Genomic DNA, 16,823 nt, shown 5'->3' on the forward strand with positions numbered 1-16,823 from the left:
AGAGGGAGGAGAGCGAGAGGGAGGAGAGCGAGAGGGAGGAGAGCGAGAGGGAGGAGAGCGAGAGCGAGGAGGGGGAGAGCGAGGAGGGGGAGAGCGAGGGAGGAGAGAGGAAGAGAGGAAGAGAAGGAGGAGAGAGGAAGAGACGGAGGAGAGAGGAAGAGACGGAGGAGAGAGAAGAGGAGGAGAGAGCGAGAGGGAGGAGAGATAGACATGAGGAGAGAGAGGAAGCGAGGAAGAGAGAGAGGGAGGAGGGAGAAGAGAGGGAGGAGAGCGAGAGGGAGGAGAGCGAGAGCGAGGAGAGCGAGAGCGAGGAAGCTGAATAGAGAGAGGAATAGAGAGAGGAGGAGAGAGACAGGAAGCTGAATAGAGAGGAGGAGAGAGACAGGAGGAGGAAAGAGAGAGCGAGGAGGAGAGAGAGCGAGGAGGAGGAGAGAGCGGAGGAGATAAGAGAGAGCGAGGGAGGAGAGAGCGGAGGAGATAAGAGAGAGCGAGGGAGGAGAGAGCGAGGGAGGAGAGAGCGAGAGAGAGGAGAGAGAGAGAAGGAGGAGCGAGAGAGCGAGGAGAGGGAGAGCGAGAGCGAGGAGAGAGTGGAGAGAGCGGAGAGAGAGCGGAGAGAGGGAGAGAGAGAGAAAAGGAGGAGAGAGAGGAGAGAGAGAGAGGAGAGAGAAAAGGCGGAGAGAGAGAAGAGAGAGAAAAGGAGGAGAGAGCGAGAGGAGAGAGAAAAGGAGGAGAGAGCGAGAGGAGAGAGAGTGAGGGAGGAGAGAGCGAGAAGGAGGCGAGAGAGAAGGAGAGAGAGCGAGAAGGAGGCAATAGAAGGAGAGAAAGAAGGAGAGAAAGGAGGGGAGAGAAAGGAGGGGAGCGAGAGAGTGAGGAGAGAGAGGAGAGGAAGGAGAGAAAGGAGAGAAAGGAGAGAGAGTGGGAGGAGAGAGAGAGGGAGGAGAGAGAGTGGGAGGAGAGAGAGTGGGAGGAGAGAGAGTGGGAGGAGAGAGAGTGGGAGGAGAGAGAGTGGGAGGAGAGAGAGAGGGAGGAGAGAGAGAGGGAGGAGAGAGAGGGGGATGAGAGCGCGAGAGGAGAGCGAGAGAATGAGGCGAGAGAGGAGGAGAGAAAGGAGGAGGAGGGAGGAGAGCGAGCGAGGAGAGAGCGAGCGAGGAGAGAGAGCGAGGGAGGAGAGAGAGCGAGGGAAGAGAGGGAGGAGAGAGCGAGGGAGGAGAGGGAGGAGGGAGAGAGGGGAGTGGGGAGAGAGAGGAGAAAGAAAAAATGAGGAGAGAGCGAGAGGAGAGCGCGAGGAGGAGAGAGAGCGAGAAGGAGGCGAGTGAGCGAGGAGAGAGAGTGAGGAGGAGAGCGAGAGGGAAGAGTGAGAGCGAGGAGAGAGAGCGAGGAGAGAGAGAGCGAGGAGAGAGAGAGCGAGGAGAGAGAGAGAGCGAGGAGAGAGAGAGTGAGGAGAGAGAGAGAGCGAGGAGAGAGCGAGGAGAGAGAGCGCGAGGAGAGAGAGCGCGAGGAAGAGAAGGAAGAGAGAGGAAGAGAAGGAAGAGAGAGGAAGAGGGAGGAGAGAGCGAGAGAAGGAAGAGAGAGCGAGAGAAGGAGGAGAGAGCGAGAGAAGGAGGAGAGAGCGAGAGAAGGAGGAGAGAGCGAGAGAATGAGGCGAGAGAGCGAGAAGGAGGCGAGAGAGCGAGGAGAGAGCGAGCGAGGAGAGAGAGCGCGAGGAGAGAGAGCGCGAGGAGAGAGAGCGCGAGGAGAGAGAGCGCGAGGAGAGAGAGCGCGAGGAGAGAGAGCGCGAGGAGAGAGAGAGAGCGCGAGGAGAGAGAGAGAGCGCGAGGAGAGAGAGAGAGCGCGAGGAGAGAGAGAGAGCGCGAGGAGAGAGAGAGAGCGCGAGGAGAGAGAGAGAGCGCGAGGAGAGAGAGAGAGCGCGAGGAGAGAGAGAGAGCGCGAGGAGAGAGAGAGCAAGGGAGGAGAGCGAGGAGGACAGAGCGAGGAGGAGGAGAGCGAGGAGGTGGAGAGCGAGGAGGAGGAGAGCGAGGAGGAGGAGAGCGAGAGGAGAGAGAGAGCGAGGAGAGAAAGAGAGCGAGGAGAGAGAGAGCGAGGAGAGAAGGAAGAGAGCGAGGAGAGAAGGAAGAGAGCGAGGAGAGAAGGAAGAGAGCGAGGAGAGAAGGAAGAGAGCGAGAGGGAGGAGAGAGCGAGAGGAGGAGAGGGCGAGAGAAGGAGAGAGCGAGAGAAGGAGTAGAGAGCGAGAGAAGGAACAGAGAGCGAGAAGGAGTAGAGAGCGAGAGAAGGAGTAGAGAGAAGGAGTAGAGAGCGAGAGAAGGAGGAGAGAGCGAGAGAAGGAGGAGAGAGCGAGAGAAGGAGGAGAGAGCGAGTGTGTAAAAATAGGACTATAAACACACACCTTAATGGTCATCCCATTGCTGGAGTCACTCGCCTGTGCTGTCTGTAGGCTCTCCTCCATTGACTTAATCTGCTCATCTTTCTCTTGGATCCTTGAAACACAGAACGACAAAACTGTCCATGAATATGGCAAGCTGTTTCATAGCAGTTAATACGGGGAAAAGTGGTCTTTTCATCGACTTACTTGCTCTGTAGTGCGTCCACTATCGTCTGAGAGTAGGAAAAGACAAGCGGAATAAAAGAAAGAGGGAGAATCGATGAGGGAACGGGGTTGAGACTAGCAAAATAAAAAGACACAGCAGATCCGTGTGGGAAAGAAGTGTGTGTGTGTGTGTGTGTACACTTACCTGTTCAGTAGTCTGCTGCTTTAAAGCCTCCATCTCTTGTTTCAGAGCCTCATTCTCTTGTCTTACAGTCTGACAGAGAAAGCAATTTGATTTCAAACACTTCAACATAATTTTTGTCTACACAATGCACGATCAAAACGGTGATATGTGGTGACCTAATCAAGCTCATTCCCCTGACCCTTGACCCCTGCTCACCTTCAATTCCTCCTCCTTATTGGCCACCTCAATCAGCCCCATCTTCAGCAGGTCCTCCACAGTCTTGATGTTCTCCTCCCTCTCTTGGAAACTGTGTGAGTGTGTGTGTGTGTGGGGGGGGGGGACAACACAAAGACAGACACAGTGAGACAGGGTCAACGTGAAGTATAGCATTGTTTTCTGGTGTGGTCTTAATGCTCTCCGTTCTCACATACCTCCTCTGGAACTGGTCCAAGGCCAGCTGAGAAGCAGTCTAGATGGGGAGAGGAGGAGGGAGAGGGTGTGTCAGAGAGTTATGCATACTGAGGGACTGGTAGATCACAGCAGGAGTTCCATCTATGAAAACAGGCGTTTCACTTCTGACCTGTTCAGAGATCTGAGTCTGCAGTTTCTGGAGCTCTAGCTTCAGTGACATGTTCTCATTGTGCATGGCCTGTGGAGGAGAGAGAAGAGAGGAGGGTGAGGGCAGGAAGCCCAGAGTCAACAACATTCAGCTCATACAAAGTAGAAATCACTATTAATTTGACAGTATGCATTTAGGTCTACAGTAATAGTTTGATATCTTTATCCTAATGACCATTTTCAGCTAATTTACTTTGTTTAATGAACAAAGGCGGCCCAAAGGGATTATCATAGTTCTGTTTTATAACTGTACTAGCTACTATGCTTCACAAAGAAATTCATTCCATTTATAGTAAGCCCTCAAATCAATCCACTGTACTGTGAGCAGCATTCCTACAGCTCAACACATTCCATCCGGTTAACAGACCGTATTTTACAGGGCTGGTGTAATAATGGGGGTTTAGACAGTATTACAGAGTTTTACTGTAGGTACCTGCATGTTAGTTTCCCTGCTGGCGCCACTGCTCCTCTCGCCATTCAGGGAGTCCTCCAGACTCTTCCTCTGCAGCTCCTTCTCAGCCAGCCTGGACACAGTCAGCAACAAAACCCATAGGACAGGGACAAGAGTCAAAGAGGACATTATATGGAACTGAAGGACATTCAAGGATCAGGCTACACAGATGTGCAAGTGGGGTGGGGATTCATATCAAACGTGTAAACACTTACAGCTTCTGGAGCTCCTCAAAGTGGGAGACAGTAGAGGCCTGAAAGAGGAGAGAAGACCGTGGTCACAACACACTCACATATACATAGAAACATTAACTCTTGTTGATGAACTAAAGGGTGAAACATGTTGGTCCATACCTGTGAGCTCAACTGGGCCTGCAGAGTCTTAATCTGGGCCTGAAGGCCACTGTTTTCCTTCAGGAGATCCTGTCAGGATAAAAAGGATGTTCTATTCAGTGCATACCAGAATATGAAAAATATAAATACAAAAATACTTCAGATATTTGGCCTATTTAAGAAGAAGCGTATTGTTTTATCCCGTAGTCTCTCAACTAAACCTGTTTCCCCTTTTTAACTACCCCTCTCCCTTGTTTCCGAATGGTTTGAGTGTGAAGTCCTGTTCACACCTGGCACAATAACTATAACATCCAAGTTTAACAGTCAACTGTAAATCATTGGTGAGTGTACACACTAGGGAACGTGTTATTGTTATCCACATCACATCTGTCATTACAACAATACGGGCTGTGTTCCCCTACCTGGACCTGCGCTGAGTTGTCAGTCAGGCTGTGCTGGGACACCTCCAGCAGCTGCATCACCTTCTGCTCCACCTGGTCCTTGGACACGATGATGTCGGTCAGGCTGCTGTGCAGCGTCTGGATCTCCTTGTTCTTGTTGCTCATCTCCGTCTCCACCGCCAGCAGCTGGCTCTGCAGCTCTGAGAGAGGAGAGACACCAGACCCAGTCATATCACATTCGTCATATGTAACATTTGTTACATATTGACAATGGGTGGTGCATTAGCTTGAGTTTCAGAGGTCTGTTTATCGATTCTCTGTGATCACCTTCTTTAGCAGCATGAAGTTTCTCCCTCTCTGCGTTGACATTGTGGAGGTAGTTCTGGAGCTCGTCCCAGCGGCGCTTAGCTTCCTGCAGTTGAGCCTGGTGACCACGGGACAACACACAACACTTGGCACTTTAACAGTGTACATACACTGACACAACCTCTCACAATCCCGCTCACTGTACTGTGGTTATGGTGATAACACAGGAAAGGCAGACCTGGGTGTCTGTTGCAGGGAAGCAGTGTTTATACTGAGCACAAAGCTTCAAACTGCCCCACTTCCTGAGCCAACACAATCCTCCACTTCCCTGTTCTATTACACACCACCCAGCCCCCCCCCCAGGACGGACGGACGGACACACACAGGCCCTCCCATGGTTACAGTGAGAAACCCTAAATAGTCCAGTCCAGGTCTCACCATGAAGGAGAGATTCCTTTGTGTTTAATCTCTGTTGGGCAGCCTAGTGAATAACTAAATAAGATGCCTGTGTGAGGCACGGCCCCTCCCCTGACAGACAGCATACCTCCAGCTGAGACACGTTCTGCTTGTAGTTGACCTCCAGCGACTTCCTCTGGTGCTCCTCCTGCTGCAGCTTGTTGTTGTTCTCTGCCAGCTCCTTCATCAGACCAGAGTACTCTGAGCGCAGCTGGTTCAGCTCCGACGACTGCCTGCCATGCACACCACAACCACTATTACAACCCACACACTCATCCATGCCTCAAAGGCAACTAGTATTCCTACAGTGCGATACAATACCAATCAAAGACCTTAACATCTTTACAATCTAGGAACAGATGGCTGGGAGGTGGCACTCACTTGCTCTCCATCTGGTTGGTGGCAGAGCTGACTGCGTCTCTCAGGATGCCGTTCTCCTGCTGCAGCCTGGCGATCTGACCCTCCAGCTGCTCCCTCAGCTTCTGGAACTACAGAGTACACAACACTGGGAGTCAGTACCACCGAACATACAGCATCAAACAAACACTCGTCTATGCTGCCTCAGGACTGACGTTGGAGTATAAAGCATGATAGTAAAAGGTGATGGAAGTTGAGGTTTGGCCTGTTTTAGTAAAGGTATCAGAGTGGTGGATGGTGGTCACCTTCATCTGCATGCCCTGGAGCTCTCCCTGGGATTTAGCCTGCATGACATTCAGCTCCTTCTCCAGTGCCCCACGCTGGTCCCTCAGAACAGCCTCCACTCTCACAGTCTTCTGCTTCTCCTGCTGCAGCTCCTAACACAGGAAAGGGCAGAAACGGCAGCAGATCAGTATTGGAATGAAATGCCACCCAGCCATGGCCAGAGTCCACAGGTAATCAACCAGTGATGTAGTCAATGGATATGTATTATTGTACCGGTATCTTCAGGTTATATTATGAGTCTGTATAGCTGCACCTTGCTGAGCTGCTGGACCTTGTCCTTGGCGATGGAGGCCTCCTCCTGCAGAGTGGTGAGGAGCCTCTCTCTCTCCAGGGATGAGGGGTCAGCCTTAGCTGCAGACTTCTGCCAAGCGTCCAGGGCAGACGGGTTCTTCTCTTTAAGCACAGTGACCACACTGACAGCCTCTGCCTGTGACAAGGCCAGACTGCCCAGGCCCAAAAGCAGCTCCTTCAGCTTCACCTCAGAGTTCTCTACAAATACACACACATACATGCAGAGGATGAACTATGATGTGTTATACAAGTGTTGCATGGCAGCGGAGTGGAATAGAAGGGTGCAGTGTAAATAGATTTATAAAATGTAATTGTTCATATGTCAGCTTTAAACATGGTATAGTAGCTATATTTTGGAGTGTAGGTTTCTCACCTTTATCCATCTCGTTCTTCTGTTTCTTGACACTCCCCTTGGAGGGCGCATCACCATGGTGGTTAGCAGGAGCTGCAGAGTCAGGCTGGACATCATCCACTTGGCCTGGTGGAGACCGAAACACATTGTCATATTTGGGGCCAGCCAAGGCACACAAATTGAGATAGTGGGCCCAAGGATTTAATTTAAAAAAATAGGCAGAGTAAAATTTGTTTTGCTTTCTGCTAGCAGCTTCGAACAATGTCTCTGAACCTGCTCTGATTACACAGCAGTATCAGTAAGTCTTCATCATCCTTACCATGCTCAGTCTTCTGCTTCTTGGCAGAGTTCTTTTTTTTGCCACTGGTTGAGGTGGTGGCTGGGGGGGCAGTACCATCCTGGGCTTTCGTTTCCACGGGCACGGGAGCCTCCTTTTTGACAGGAGCTGGAGCTTTCTCCACCTTAATCTCTTCTTCCACTAGACAGGAACCAACACGAGGACAATTAGGCTTTAGAGATAGAGGGAAAAAAGGATGCCATTATGATGGCCTTGTGATACATTTGTGTAGACTATAGGATAAAGTAATCCTTCTACCCCCCCGCCCCCTTAAAAAAAAAAATGTGTAAAGTGGTTAACCCACTGGCTATAGGGTGAATGCACCAATTTGTAAGTCGCTCTGGATAAGAGCGTCTGCTAAATGACGTAAATGTAAATGTAGAAGGAATTTTGAGGTTATGGCCATTGTAACAAACTCCCTCCCTCCTGCTCCCTTCTCATACTGGGCTTTAAATAATCCGATTTGATTCGGGAGGATAGATGTGCACTCAGACACTAACTAGTGGCCTCGGGGAAGGCGCTAGCCCCGTTTGCAGACACAGGCAAGCGCACCGTGAACCACACATTCTCTCATCCTACTAAAGCCACTCTGGCCTGCTACTCACCAGCCTCTGTCTTCTGCTTCTTCTCCTTCTTCTTCTTGCCAGAGGACTGGGGGGGGGTCTGAGCCTGGGCTGGGGGTTGAGGGTCAGGCTGGGGTGAGGGGGGACTGGGTTTAACCACTGGGGCAGGGGGCTCTGCTTTGTGGCTGGCTTGCTTGGAGCCGTTCAACGCAGTTTCCTCGGCAGGGGGAGCGGCTGCAGCGGCAGCTGCCTTTACGGCTTTCTTCTCCTTCTTCTTCCTCTCCCTCACCCCTGCAGGGGCCTCGGCTGGCGCTGCCACATGGGCAGGAACGGGGGTGGGCGGAGCCACAGGGGCAGGCTCCTCCTCCTCCTCCTCCTCAGCGGTGAAGCTGCTCACGGCGTCAGCCACGTCAAAGTCCCGCAGGTCGTCCTCAGACTCTCCTCCATCCCCTCTGCTACTGCCCTCTTTCTTCTTGCTCTTTTTCTTGTCGTTCTTCTTGCGGGTGTCTGGTTTGGAGGGTGGCAGCTTGAGGTCTCGTTTCTGCCTGGCCAGCACCTCGTCATAGGAGGTCTCCTTCATGAAGAGCCAGAAGAAGAGGAAGATGAGGGCGATGACCAGGCAGGGGGCCAAGATCACCAGGTACTGAGAGTCATAGATGTCCAGCGCCATTCTGAAGAGAGAGCAAGCATGAGTCATTAGTTTTATGCACATAAGTCATAAGCACAAAGCAAACTTTCAAAATAGCCAAGACATAAAAAAATAGAAATGCTGCATAGCTGCAAATATTGCAAAATAGCTGATCAGTTCATGTCTAAATGTCCTATGTCTTTGTTGACACATGTCATAGATTTAAAAAAGTTGGTTTCTCTCACAAAGACTATGGTCAATTCCAAACGTCAAGGCCGGCCAGCCAGACACTGGCACAGCCCCATCCCATGCCAGAGCAGCCCAGTGAAAGGGAAATGGGGTAACGTGAAATGCGGCGGCAGGTAGCCTCGAGGTTAGAGCGCTGGGGCCAGCAACCAAAAGGTCGCTTGTTTGAATACTGGATCCGGCAAGGTGAAAAATCTGTTGCTCTGCCCTTGTGCAAGGCACTTAACCTAGCTCCAAGGACCCTGTACAATCCTGACCCCACTCCCTGCGGGTGTCTCAGGGGGAGTTGGGAAAGGAAAAAAAAAAACATTTCCATTACACACTTGTATAACAGGACATATATAAGCATCCCCCGAATTATTATTAAAACAGCTTTGGGCACTTCCAGCCAGCCTGATATGAATACCTGTGGTGCCAGAAGGCATTCCACCTCGCTCCCAGTGCCTCCCTGATAAGAGGCTGCTGCTGACATTTCCTCAATACTTTATGGGTTTGATATACTACAGCAGAAATGCTAATGCATTTTCCCACACTGCATAAATCTATTGGTAAGAAATATAACTCAATTACTTTTTCTCCTAGAGGTTGTCTGCAGACAGAGCGAGCCAGCCCTGTGCAGTGAGAATGTATGTGTGTGTGAGAACGAGTGAGTGCGTGAGGGAGGGGTGATTAGTGTGTGTCCTCCCTCACTCTCCGCTAAGTCGTCTCTGTGATATGATCCTATTAGACTACACGGTCCTGGCCCACCGCCTACTTTCTTTATACACAAAGCAGTGTTTTCCACAAGTGCATAGAGTAGCCAGCCAGGCTACTCCTTTTGTCGAAGGAGCTCTATTTTGATGGCCTCTGGTACATTCTAATACCTTGATTCCATCTAAAATACAAAGCGAAATTATTGAATACTTTATCAAGATCACCTCCCAGATTGGAAAAATTAGTTGTGGTATTGTGGATATCGTCTAGGTCTACAGTGAATTCGGAAAGTACTCAGACCCCTTGACTTTTTCCTCTGTTACGTTACAGACTTATTCTAAAATGGATTAAATAGTTAAAACTACACACAATACCACATAATGAAAAAGCAAAAACAGTTGAAATAACACATATGGAATTATGTAGTAACCAAAAAAAGTGTTAAACAAATCAAAATATATTTTAGATGTTAGATTCTTCAAAGTAGCCACCCTTTGCCTTGATGACAGCTTTGCACACTCTTGGCATTCTCTCAACCAGCTTAATCTGGAATGCTTTTCCAACAGTCTTGAAAGAGTTCCCACATATGCTGAGCACTTGTTGGCTGCTTTTCCTTCACTCTGCGGTCCAACTCATCCCAAACCAACCCAATTGGGTTAAGGTCAGGGGATTGTGGAGGCCAGATCATCTGATGCAGCACTCCATCATTCTCCTTCTTTGTAAAATAGCCCTTACACAGCCTGGAGGTGTGTTGGGTCATTGTCCTGTTGAAAAACAAAATGATAGTGGGACTAAGCCCAAATCAGATGGGATGGCGTATCGCTGCAGAGTGCTGTGGTAATCCATGCTGGATAAGTGTGCCTTGAATTCTAAATAAAATCACTGACAGTGTCACCAGCAAAGCACCCCCACACCATCACACCTCCTCCTCCGTGCTTCACTTTGGGAACCACAAATGCGGAGATCATCCGTTCACCTACTCTGCGTCTCACAAAGACACGGCGGTTGGAACCAAAAATCTCCAATTTGGACTCCAGACCAAAGGACACATTTCCACCGGTCTAATGTCCATTGCTCGTGTTTCTTGGCCCAAGCAGGTCTCTTCTTCTTATTGGTGTACTTTAGTAGTGGTTTCTTTGCAGCAATTCGACCATGAAGGCCTAATTCACGCGATCTCCTCTGAACAGTTGATGTTCAGATGTGTCTGTTACTTGAACTCTGTGAAGCATTTATTAGGGGGTGCAGTTAACTCTAATGAACTTATCCTCTGCAGCAGAGGTAACTCTGGATCTTCCATTCCTGTGGCGGTCCTCATGAGAGACAGTTTCATCATAGCGCTTGATGGTTTTTGCTACTGCACTTGAAGAAACTTTCAAAGTTCTTGAAATGTTCCACATTGATTCACCTTCATGTCTTAAAGTGATGATGGACTGTCGTTTCTCTTTGCTTATTTGAGCTGTTCTTGCCATAATATGGACTTGGTCATTTATCAAATAGGGCTATCTTCTGTATACCACCCCTACCTTGTCACAACACAACTGATTGGCTCAAAAGCATTAAGGAAAGAAATTCCACAAATTAACTTTTAACAAGGCAAACCTGTTAATTGAAATGCATTCCATGTGACTACCTCATGAAGCTGGTTGAGAGAATGCCAAGAGTGTGCAAAACTGTCATCAAGGCAAACGGTGGCTACTTTGAAGAATTTCAAAGATATTTTCATTTGATTAACCCTTTATTGGTTACTACATGAGACCTGTGCTATTTTATAGTTTTGATGTCTTCACTATTATTCTAAAATGTAGAAAATAGTAAAAATAAAGAAAAACCCTGGAATGAGTAGGTATGTCCAAACTTTTGACTGGTGTGTGTGTCAAATCAAATTTTGTCACATGCGCCGAATACAACAGGTGTAGACCTTCCAGTGAAATGCTTATTTACAAGCCCTTAACCAACAATGCAGAAAGAATACCAAAATAAATCAAAGACATACAATATAAAATACAAAATAAAAGTAACAAATAATTAAAAGAACAGCAGTAAAAATAACAATAGCGAGGCTATATACAGGGGGTACCGGTACCGAGTCAATGTGCGGGGCACCGGTTAGTCGAGGTAATATCTACATGTAGGTAGTTATTAAAGTGACTATGCATAGATAATAAACAGAGAGTAGCAGCAGCTTAACAGAGAGGGGAGGGGGGCAATGGAAATAGTCTGGGTAGCCATTTGATTAGATGTTCAGGAGTCTTATGGTTGGGGGTAGAATCTGTTTAGAAGCCTCTTGGACCTAGACTTGGCGCTCCGGTATGACTAGGGTGGCTGGAGTCTTTGACAATTTTTATGGTCTTCCTCTGACAACGCCTGGTATAGAGGTCCTGGATGGCAGGAAGCTTGGCCCCAGTGATGTACTGGGCCGCACGCACTACCCTCTGTAGTGCCTTGCAGTCGGAGGCCGAGCAGTTGCCATACCAGGCAGTGATGCAACCAGTCAGGATGCTCTCAATGGCGCAGCTGTAGAACCTTTTGAAGATCTGAGGACACATGCCAAATCTTTTCAGTCTCCTGAGGGGGAATAGGTTTTGTCGTACCCTCTTCACGACTGTCTTGGGTGTGCTTGGACCATGTTAGTTTGTTCGTAATGTGGATACCAAGGAAGCTCTCAACCTGCTCCACTACAGCCCCGTCGATGAGAATGGGGGCGTGCGCGGTCCTCTTTTTTTTCCTGTAGTCCACAATCATCTGCTTTGTCTTGATCATGTTGAGGGAGAGGTTGTTGTCCTGGCACCACACGGCCAGGTCTCTGACCTCCTCCCTATAGGCTGTCTCGTCATTGTCGGTGATCAGGCCTACCACTGTTGTGTCATCTGCAAACTTCATGATGGTGTTGGAGTCGTGCCTGGCCATGCAGTCATGAGTGAACAGGGAGTACAGGAGGGAACTGAGCACACACCCCTGAGGGGCCCCCATGTTGAGGTATGATGTTCTTACTGTGGAATGCAGAGTTTGGTTTTCGCCAGGCATTACTGGAACCATGTCGTCCAAAAAGTTATACTTTTGAATCATCTGTCCATAGAACTTTCTTCCAAGAGTCTTGATGATCATCCAGGTGCTTTTTGGCAAACTTGAGTCAGCTTTTTGGACGAGATGGGTCCCATTATGCCTGGTGAAAACAAAAAACACTGCATTCCACAGTAAGAACATCATACCAAAAGGTCAAGCATGGTGGTGGTGGTGTGATGGTTTGGGGATGCTTTTCTGCCTCAGGACCTGGACGACTTGCCTTAATAGAAGGAACCATGAATTCTGCTCTGTATCAGAGAATTCTACAGGAGAATGTCAGACCATCCGTCTGTGAGCTGAAGCTGAAGCGCAGCTGGGTCATGCAGCAAGACAATGATCCAAAACACACAATCAAGTCTACATAAAAATTGCTAAAAAGCAACAAATTGGAAGTTTTGGAATGGCCTAGTCAAAGTCCAGACCTAATCCCAATTGAGATGTTGTGGCAGGACTTGAAACGAGCAGTTCATGCTTGAAAACCCACATGTCACTGAGTTCAAGCAGTTCTGCATGGAAGAGTGGGCCAAAATTCCTCCACAGCGACGTGAGAGACTGATCAACAACTACAGGAAGCATTTGGTTGGAGTCTAGTGGTAGCATAAGACGGAGTCTACAACCCACACAAGTGGCTCAGGTAGTGCAGCTCATCCAGGATGGCACATCAATGCGAGCTGTGGCAAGAAGGTTTGCTGTGTCTGTCAGCGTAGTGTCCAGAGCATGGAGGCGCTACCAGGAGACAGGCCAGTACATCAGGAGACGTGGAGGAGGCCGTAGGAGGGCAACAACCCAGCAGCAGGACCGCTACCTCCGCCTTTGTGCAAGGAGGAGCAGGAGGAGCACTGCCAGAGCCCTGCAAAATTACCTCCAGCAGGCCACAAATGTGCATGTGTCTGCTCAAACGGTCAGAAACAGACTCCATGAGGGTGGTATGAGGGCCCGACGTCCACAGGTGGGGGTTGTGCTTACAGCCCAACACCGTGCAGGACATTTGGCATTTTCCAGAGAACACCAAGATTGGCAAATTCGCCACTGGCGCCCTGTGCTCTTCACAGATGAAAGCAGGTTCACACTGAGCACATGTGACAGACGTGACAGAGTCTGGAGACGCCGTGGAGAACGTTCTGCTGCCTGCAACATCCTCCAGCATGACCGGTTTGGCGGTGGGTCAGTCATGATGTGGGGTGGCATTTCTTTGGGGGGGCCGCACAGCCCTCCATGTGCTCGCCAGAGGTAGCCTGACTGCCATTAGGTACCGAGATGAGATCCTCAGACCCCTTGTGAGACCATATGCTGGTGCGGTTGGCCCTGGGTTCCTCCTAATGCAAGACAATGCTAGACCTCATGTGGCTGGAGTGTGTCAGCAGTTCCTGCAAGAGGAAGGCATTGATGCTATGGACTGGCCCGCCCGTTCCCCAGACCTGAATCCAATTGAGCACATCTGGGACATCATGTCTCGCTCCATCCACCAACGCCACGTTGCACCACAGACTGTCCAGGAGTTGGCGGATGCTTTAGTCCAGGTCTGGGAGGAGATCCCTCAGGAGACCATCTGCCACCTCATCAGGAGCATGCCCAGGCGTTGTAGGGAGGTCATACAGGCACGTGGAGGCCACACACACACTACTGAGCCTCATTTTGACTTGTTTTAAGGACATTACATCAAAGTTGGATCAGCCTGTAGTGTGGTTTTCCACTTTAATTTTGAGGGTGACTCCAAATCCAGACCTCCATGGGTTGATACATTTGATTTCCATTGATAATTTTTGTGTGATTTTGTTGTCAGCACATTCAACTATGTAAAGAAAAAAGTATTTAATAAGATTATTTCATTCATTCAGATCTAGGATGTGTTATTTTAGTGTTCCCTTTATTTTTTTGAGCAGTATATATATATATATATATATATATATATATATATATATATATATATATATATATATATATATATATATATATATATATATATATATATATATATATATATATATATATATATATATATATATATATTATTATTATATTTTTTTTCAGTCAGTTAAAAGAAGCAAGTGCCATTTTAGATTAATTTATTGAATCCGTAATACCAAATGCTTATATTATATCACGGAACACAATCTTCAAAAAGGCAGTAACCTCAGCAATGGCATAGCCTTGCTTTGTTAATTTAGCAGACAAGACGCTCTTATTTCCAGAACCCTTATCACAGTCAAGACATCTATTTTATAGTAAAAAAAACATTAATATAATAGAATAAAATGGAACAGAATATTTTTCCAAAAAAAGTTGCCAGCGTGAAGTGATGCGCATTTCGCGTCTGGAACAGTTATTCTCATAGAGTGATCATTTGAAACCGTGCTCAATTTGGCGAGTTCAATACATTTTTCAGGTTTACCAACAAAAATCTGTATTTTCGATATACAGGCTTTAGATGTCGTTTATTCTGCCTGGTTTTTAGAATTTTAATGGTAGACGCGCACACCGCACATTCTCGTTGCCTCTTCAGAAAGTTTCAGGAAATGAGAGTCACTGATGCATTCTGTTCATGTCTTCTGATAAACTAGTGCAAATTAATAAAATGTAACACCTTCAGGTCCATACAGTTTTGAAAATTGTTGAGTTCTGTTTGAATGCCTGGATTCAGTGAGGGCCCTAATTATCATATTTGAACCAGAATGAGGCTCTCCATTCCCTATTGTTCCTGCAGTTATGATTCACCATCTTCATTGAATGTTTTCATAATTTATCTGCAGATAATCGCCAAAAAGCCTACGCAAATTAGGGAGCCAAAATGAACAGCACTCTCACCGATGCGATTCGGTAGGCTACACTGACTGAGTCAGTCACTCCCTTTAGCGTCACTGTCTGGCAAGTCCCGATATCCAAGGAAAAGAAACCTAGGAAATCCTTTGGTTTCCTTGTCCCGATGCGATACCATGGACATATGACCTAGCATGATTTATAAATGGCAAAGAGATATAGAAGTTTGACTTTATTCAGTTTGACACTGGCTGTTCAGTTGTCAATCAAAGCACAGTAAATAGCCTATGCGCCACGACTCAGTGTGGCTGGCTTTGTGAAACACGGGAAAGAAAATAAATGAATGTGCCAGAAAACAATAATTAGGCTAGGTGGATTTTGACTCATCGTTACCACTTCCATTACATGGGACGTGCAATTTCACGAGCATCATGCTCTCTCCCTCCTCCATGTAAAGACATTTGACTGCATATCTTTCATTATAGCGGGAGAGGGCTCGACAGTGGGCTCGACAGAATAGCAAATTGAAACTTGTAAATGAAAAGTAGTTAATATGAAGTGGAAAAAGTAGCCCGCTGAAAATTAGTCTGTAACCAGTTGATTAGCCGACAGCCGGAGCTAATGGAAAACACTGACACAGGGTAGACTAACTACTACAGTTGGTAATTAAGAAAAACAATACATATTGAATTAATCAGTTTATCTTTATGTTAGCTAACTGCTATACCATTAGATGAGGGACACAAAAATTGACATCTGATAAGTCGCTCTGGATAAGAGCGTCTGCTAAATGACTAAAATGTAAATGTAAATCTGATGGCTTGACCCTCTCCATGGTTAATCCAGTCCCCTTCCTCAATGCACCTGCAGAGTTACATGACATTCTAAACTCATTACAGAAGGGCTTTGCAAGGGGCAAAAATAACACCAACATGTAAATGTCACACCAGTACTGCAGTTTTGAACCAGCCCGTTGACTGGTTAAAGGAGAAAAGGCTCCTCTTGCCCTGGCAGGCCCAAGACACAGCAATAAGTAGTCATCAGCCAAAGTGAAGCCTACACCGGTCTCGTAGCTCCTACACTGGAGGTAGTCCTAGGAGTTTGTGGTAGGAAAGAGAACGAAGGAGACCAACAATGGATGCAAACATAGTCGGCTCTATTAGTTACAAAAAACCACAATAGTGGAGAGACGATAGTGGTAGAAATGAGAACCAGTACGTAGCCAAATAACATTACAAGGAAATGCCTGTCCAGTGATCATCTGAACATTGATTGTTTCACTCAGTCAGGCATCGCTTTATTTGTACACCACCGAGCGGAAATGAAAACATTTCAGCCCTGGGTCACGGTCTAGATAGAAGTGTACTATTTTTGTCAAAATTACAAACAGTGCTGCTGACCTGGCAATACCCGCCTGCTCTGGATTCAGATTGGTGTCAGCAATAGCACAGGACTCGGCTCTGTCTAGCAGATACATGCTGGGCCTCTTAGGTAGGCCCTAATTTGGATTAAATCAGATTACCCATGATAATACATTTAAGAATAACTTTCCGCTGCAGTGATGCTCTGGGCTTGATGGGCTTAAGCAGAGATGTTAACTGGTGAGGGCCTAAAAAGGTGACTAATTTAGCACGGAAAATCTGTGTCAACTGCAAGACAATTTGCCTATTTTCAGAATGAGGTTGTCACAATACCAACATTTCACTAACAATGTGATACCAGGCCAAGTATCACGATAACAAACAGTATCGCGATGCCACAGGGTCAGACACTTAACTTGCCCAAATAGAAAAAACACAGGGCATTTTTCCTCACAGAGCAATAATGCATATGAGAATTTCCATGTAAAAAGACCAATGAGCACCAACATGTGAAGTTCATAGGAGCATGTCAAATTCGTAGAAACGGCAAAGCTCTCA

The 16,823-nt window shown here is 47.5% G+C and overlaps 1 protein-coding gene across 1 annotated transcript in view; it reads right to left on the minus strand.

Moving 5' to 3' along the window:
* The window catches only part of LOC311102827 (kinectin-like), a 43,889-nt gene that overhangs the window by 19,425 nt on the left and 7,641 nt on the right, over window positions 1–16,823 (minus strand). Inside the window, exons 2-19 of the mRNA XM_084144257.1 lie at window positions 7,560–8,188; window positions 6,937–7,095; window positions 6,639–6,743; window positions 6,228–6,463; window positions 5,935–6,066; window positions 5,654–5,760; window positions 5,361–5,505; window positions 4,838–4,934; window positions 4,532–4,710; window positions 4,131–4,199; window positions 3,993–4,030; window positions 3,760–3,850; window positions 3,289–3,357; window positions 3,140–3,177; window positions 2,925–3,015; window positions 2,730–2,798; window positions 2,567–2,592; window positions 2,384–2,474 (exon numbers count right to left, since the gene is read on the minus strand). Coding sequence (XP_084000383.1) covers window positions 2,384–2,474; window positions 2,567–2,592; window positions 2,730–2,798; window positions 2,925–3,015; window positions 3,140–3,177; window positions 3,289–3,357; window positions 3,760–3,850; window positions 3,993–4,030; window positions 4,131–4,199; window positions 4,532–4,710; window positions 4,838–4,934; window positions 5,361–5,505; window positions 5,654–5,760; window positions 5,935–6,066; window positions 6,228–6,463; window positions 6,639–6,743; window positions 6,937–7,095; window positions 7,560–8,187 — 2,370 coding nt within the window. The 5' untranslated portion in view covers window position 8,188. The remainder of the gene's footprint in view (window positions 1–2,383; window positions 2,475–2,566; window positions 2,593–2,729; window positions 2,799–2,924; window positions 3,016–3,139; window positions 3,178–3,288; window positions 3,358–3,759; window positions 3,851–3,992; window positions 4,031–4,130; window positions 4,200–4,531; window positions 4,711–4,837; window positions 4,935–5,360; window positions 5,506–5,653; window positions 5,761–5,934; window positions 6,067–6,227; window positions 6,464–6,638; window positions 6,744–6,936; window positions 7,096–7,559; window positions 8,189–16,823) is intronic.

The sequence above is a fragment of the Coregonus lavaretus genome (assembly GCF_964263955.1).
Source record: "Coregonus lavaretus genome assembly, chromosome: 27".
Taxonomy (NCBI): Eukaryota; Metazoa; Chordata; class Actinopteri; order Salmoniformes; family Salmonidae; genus Coregonus; species Coregonus lavaretus.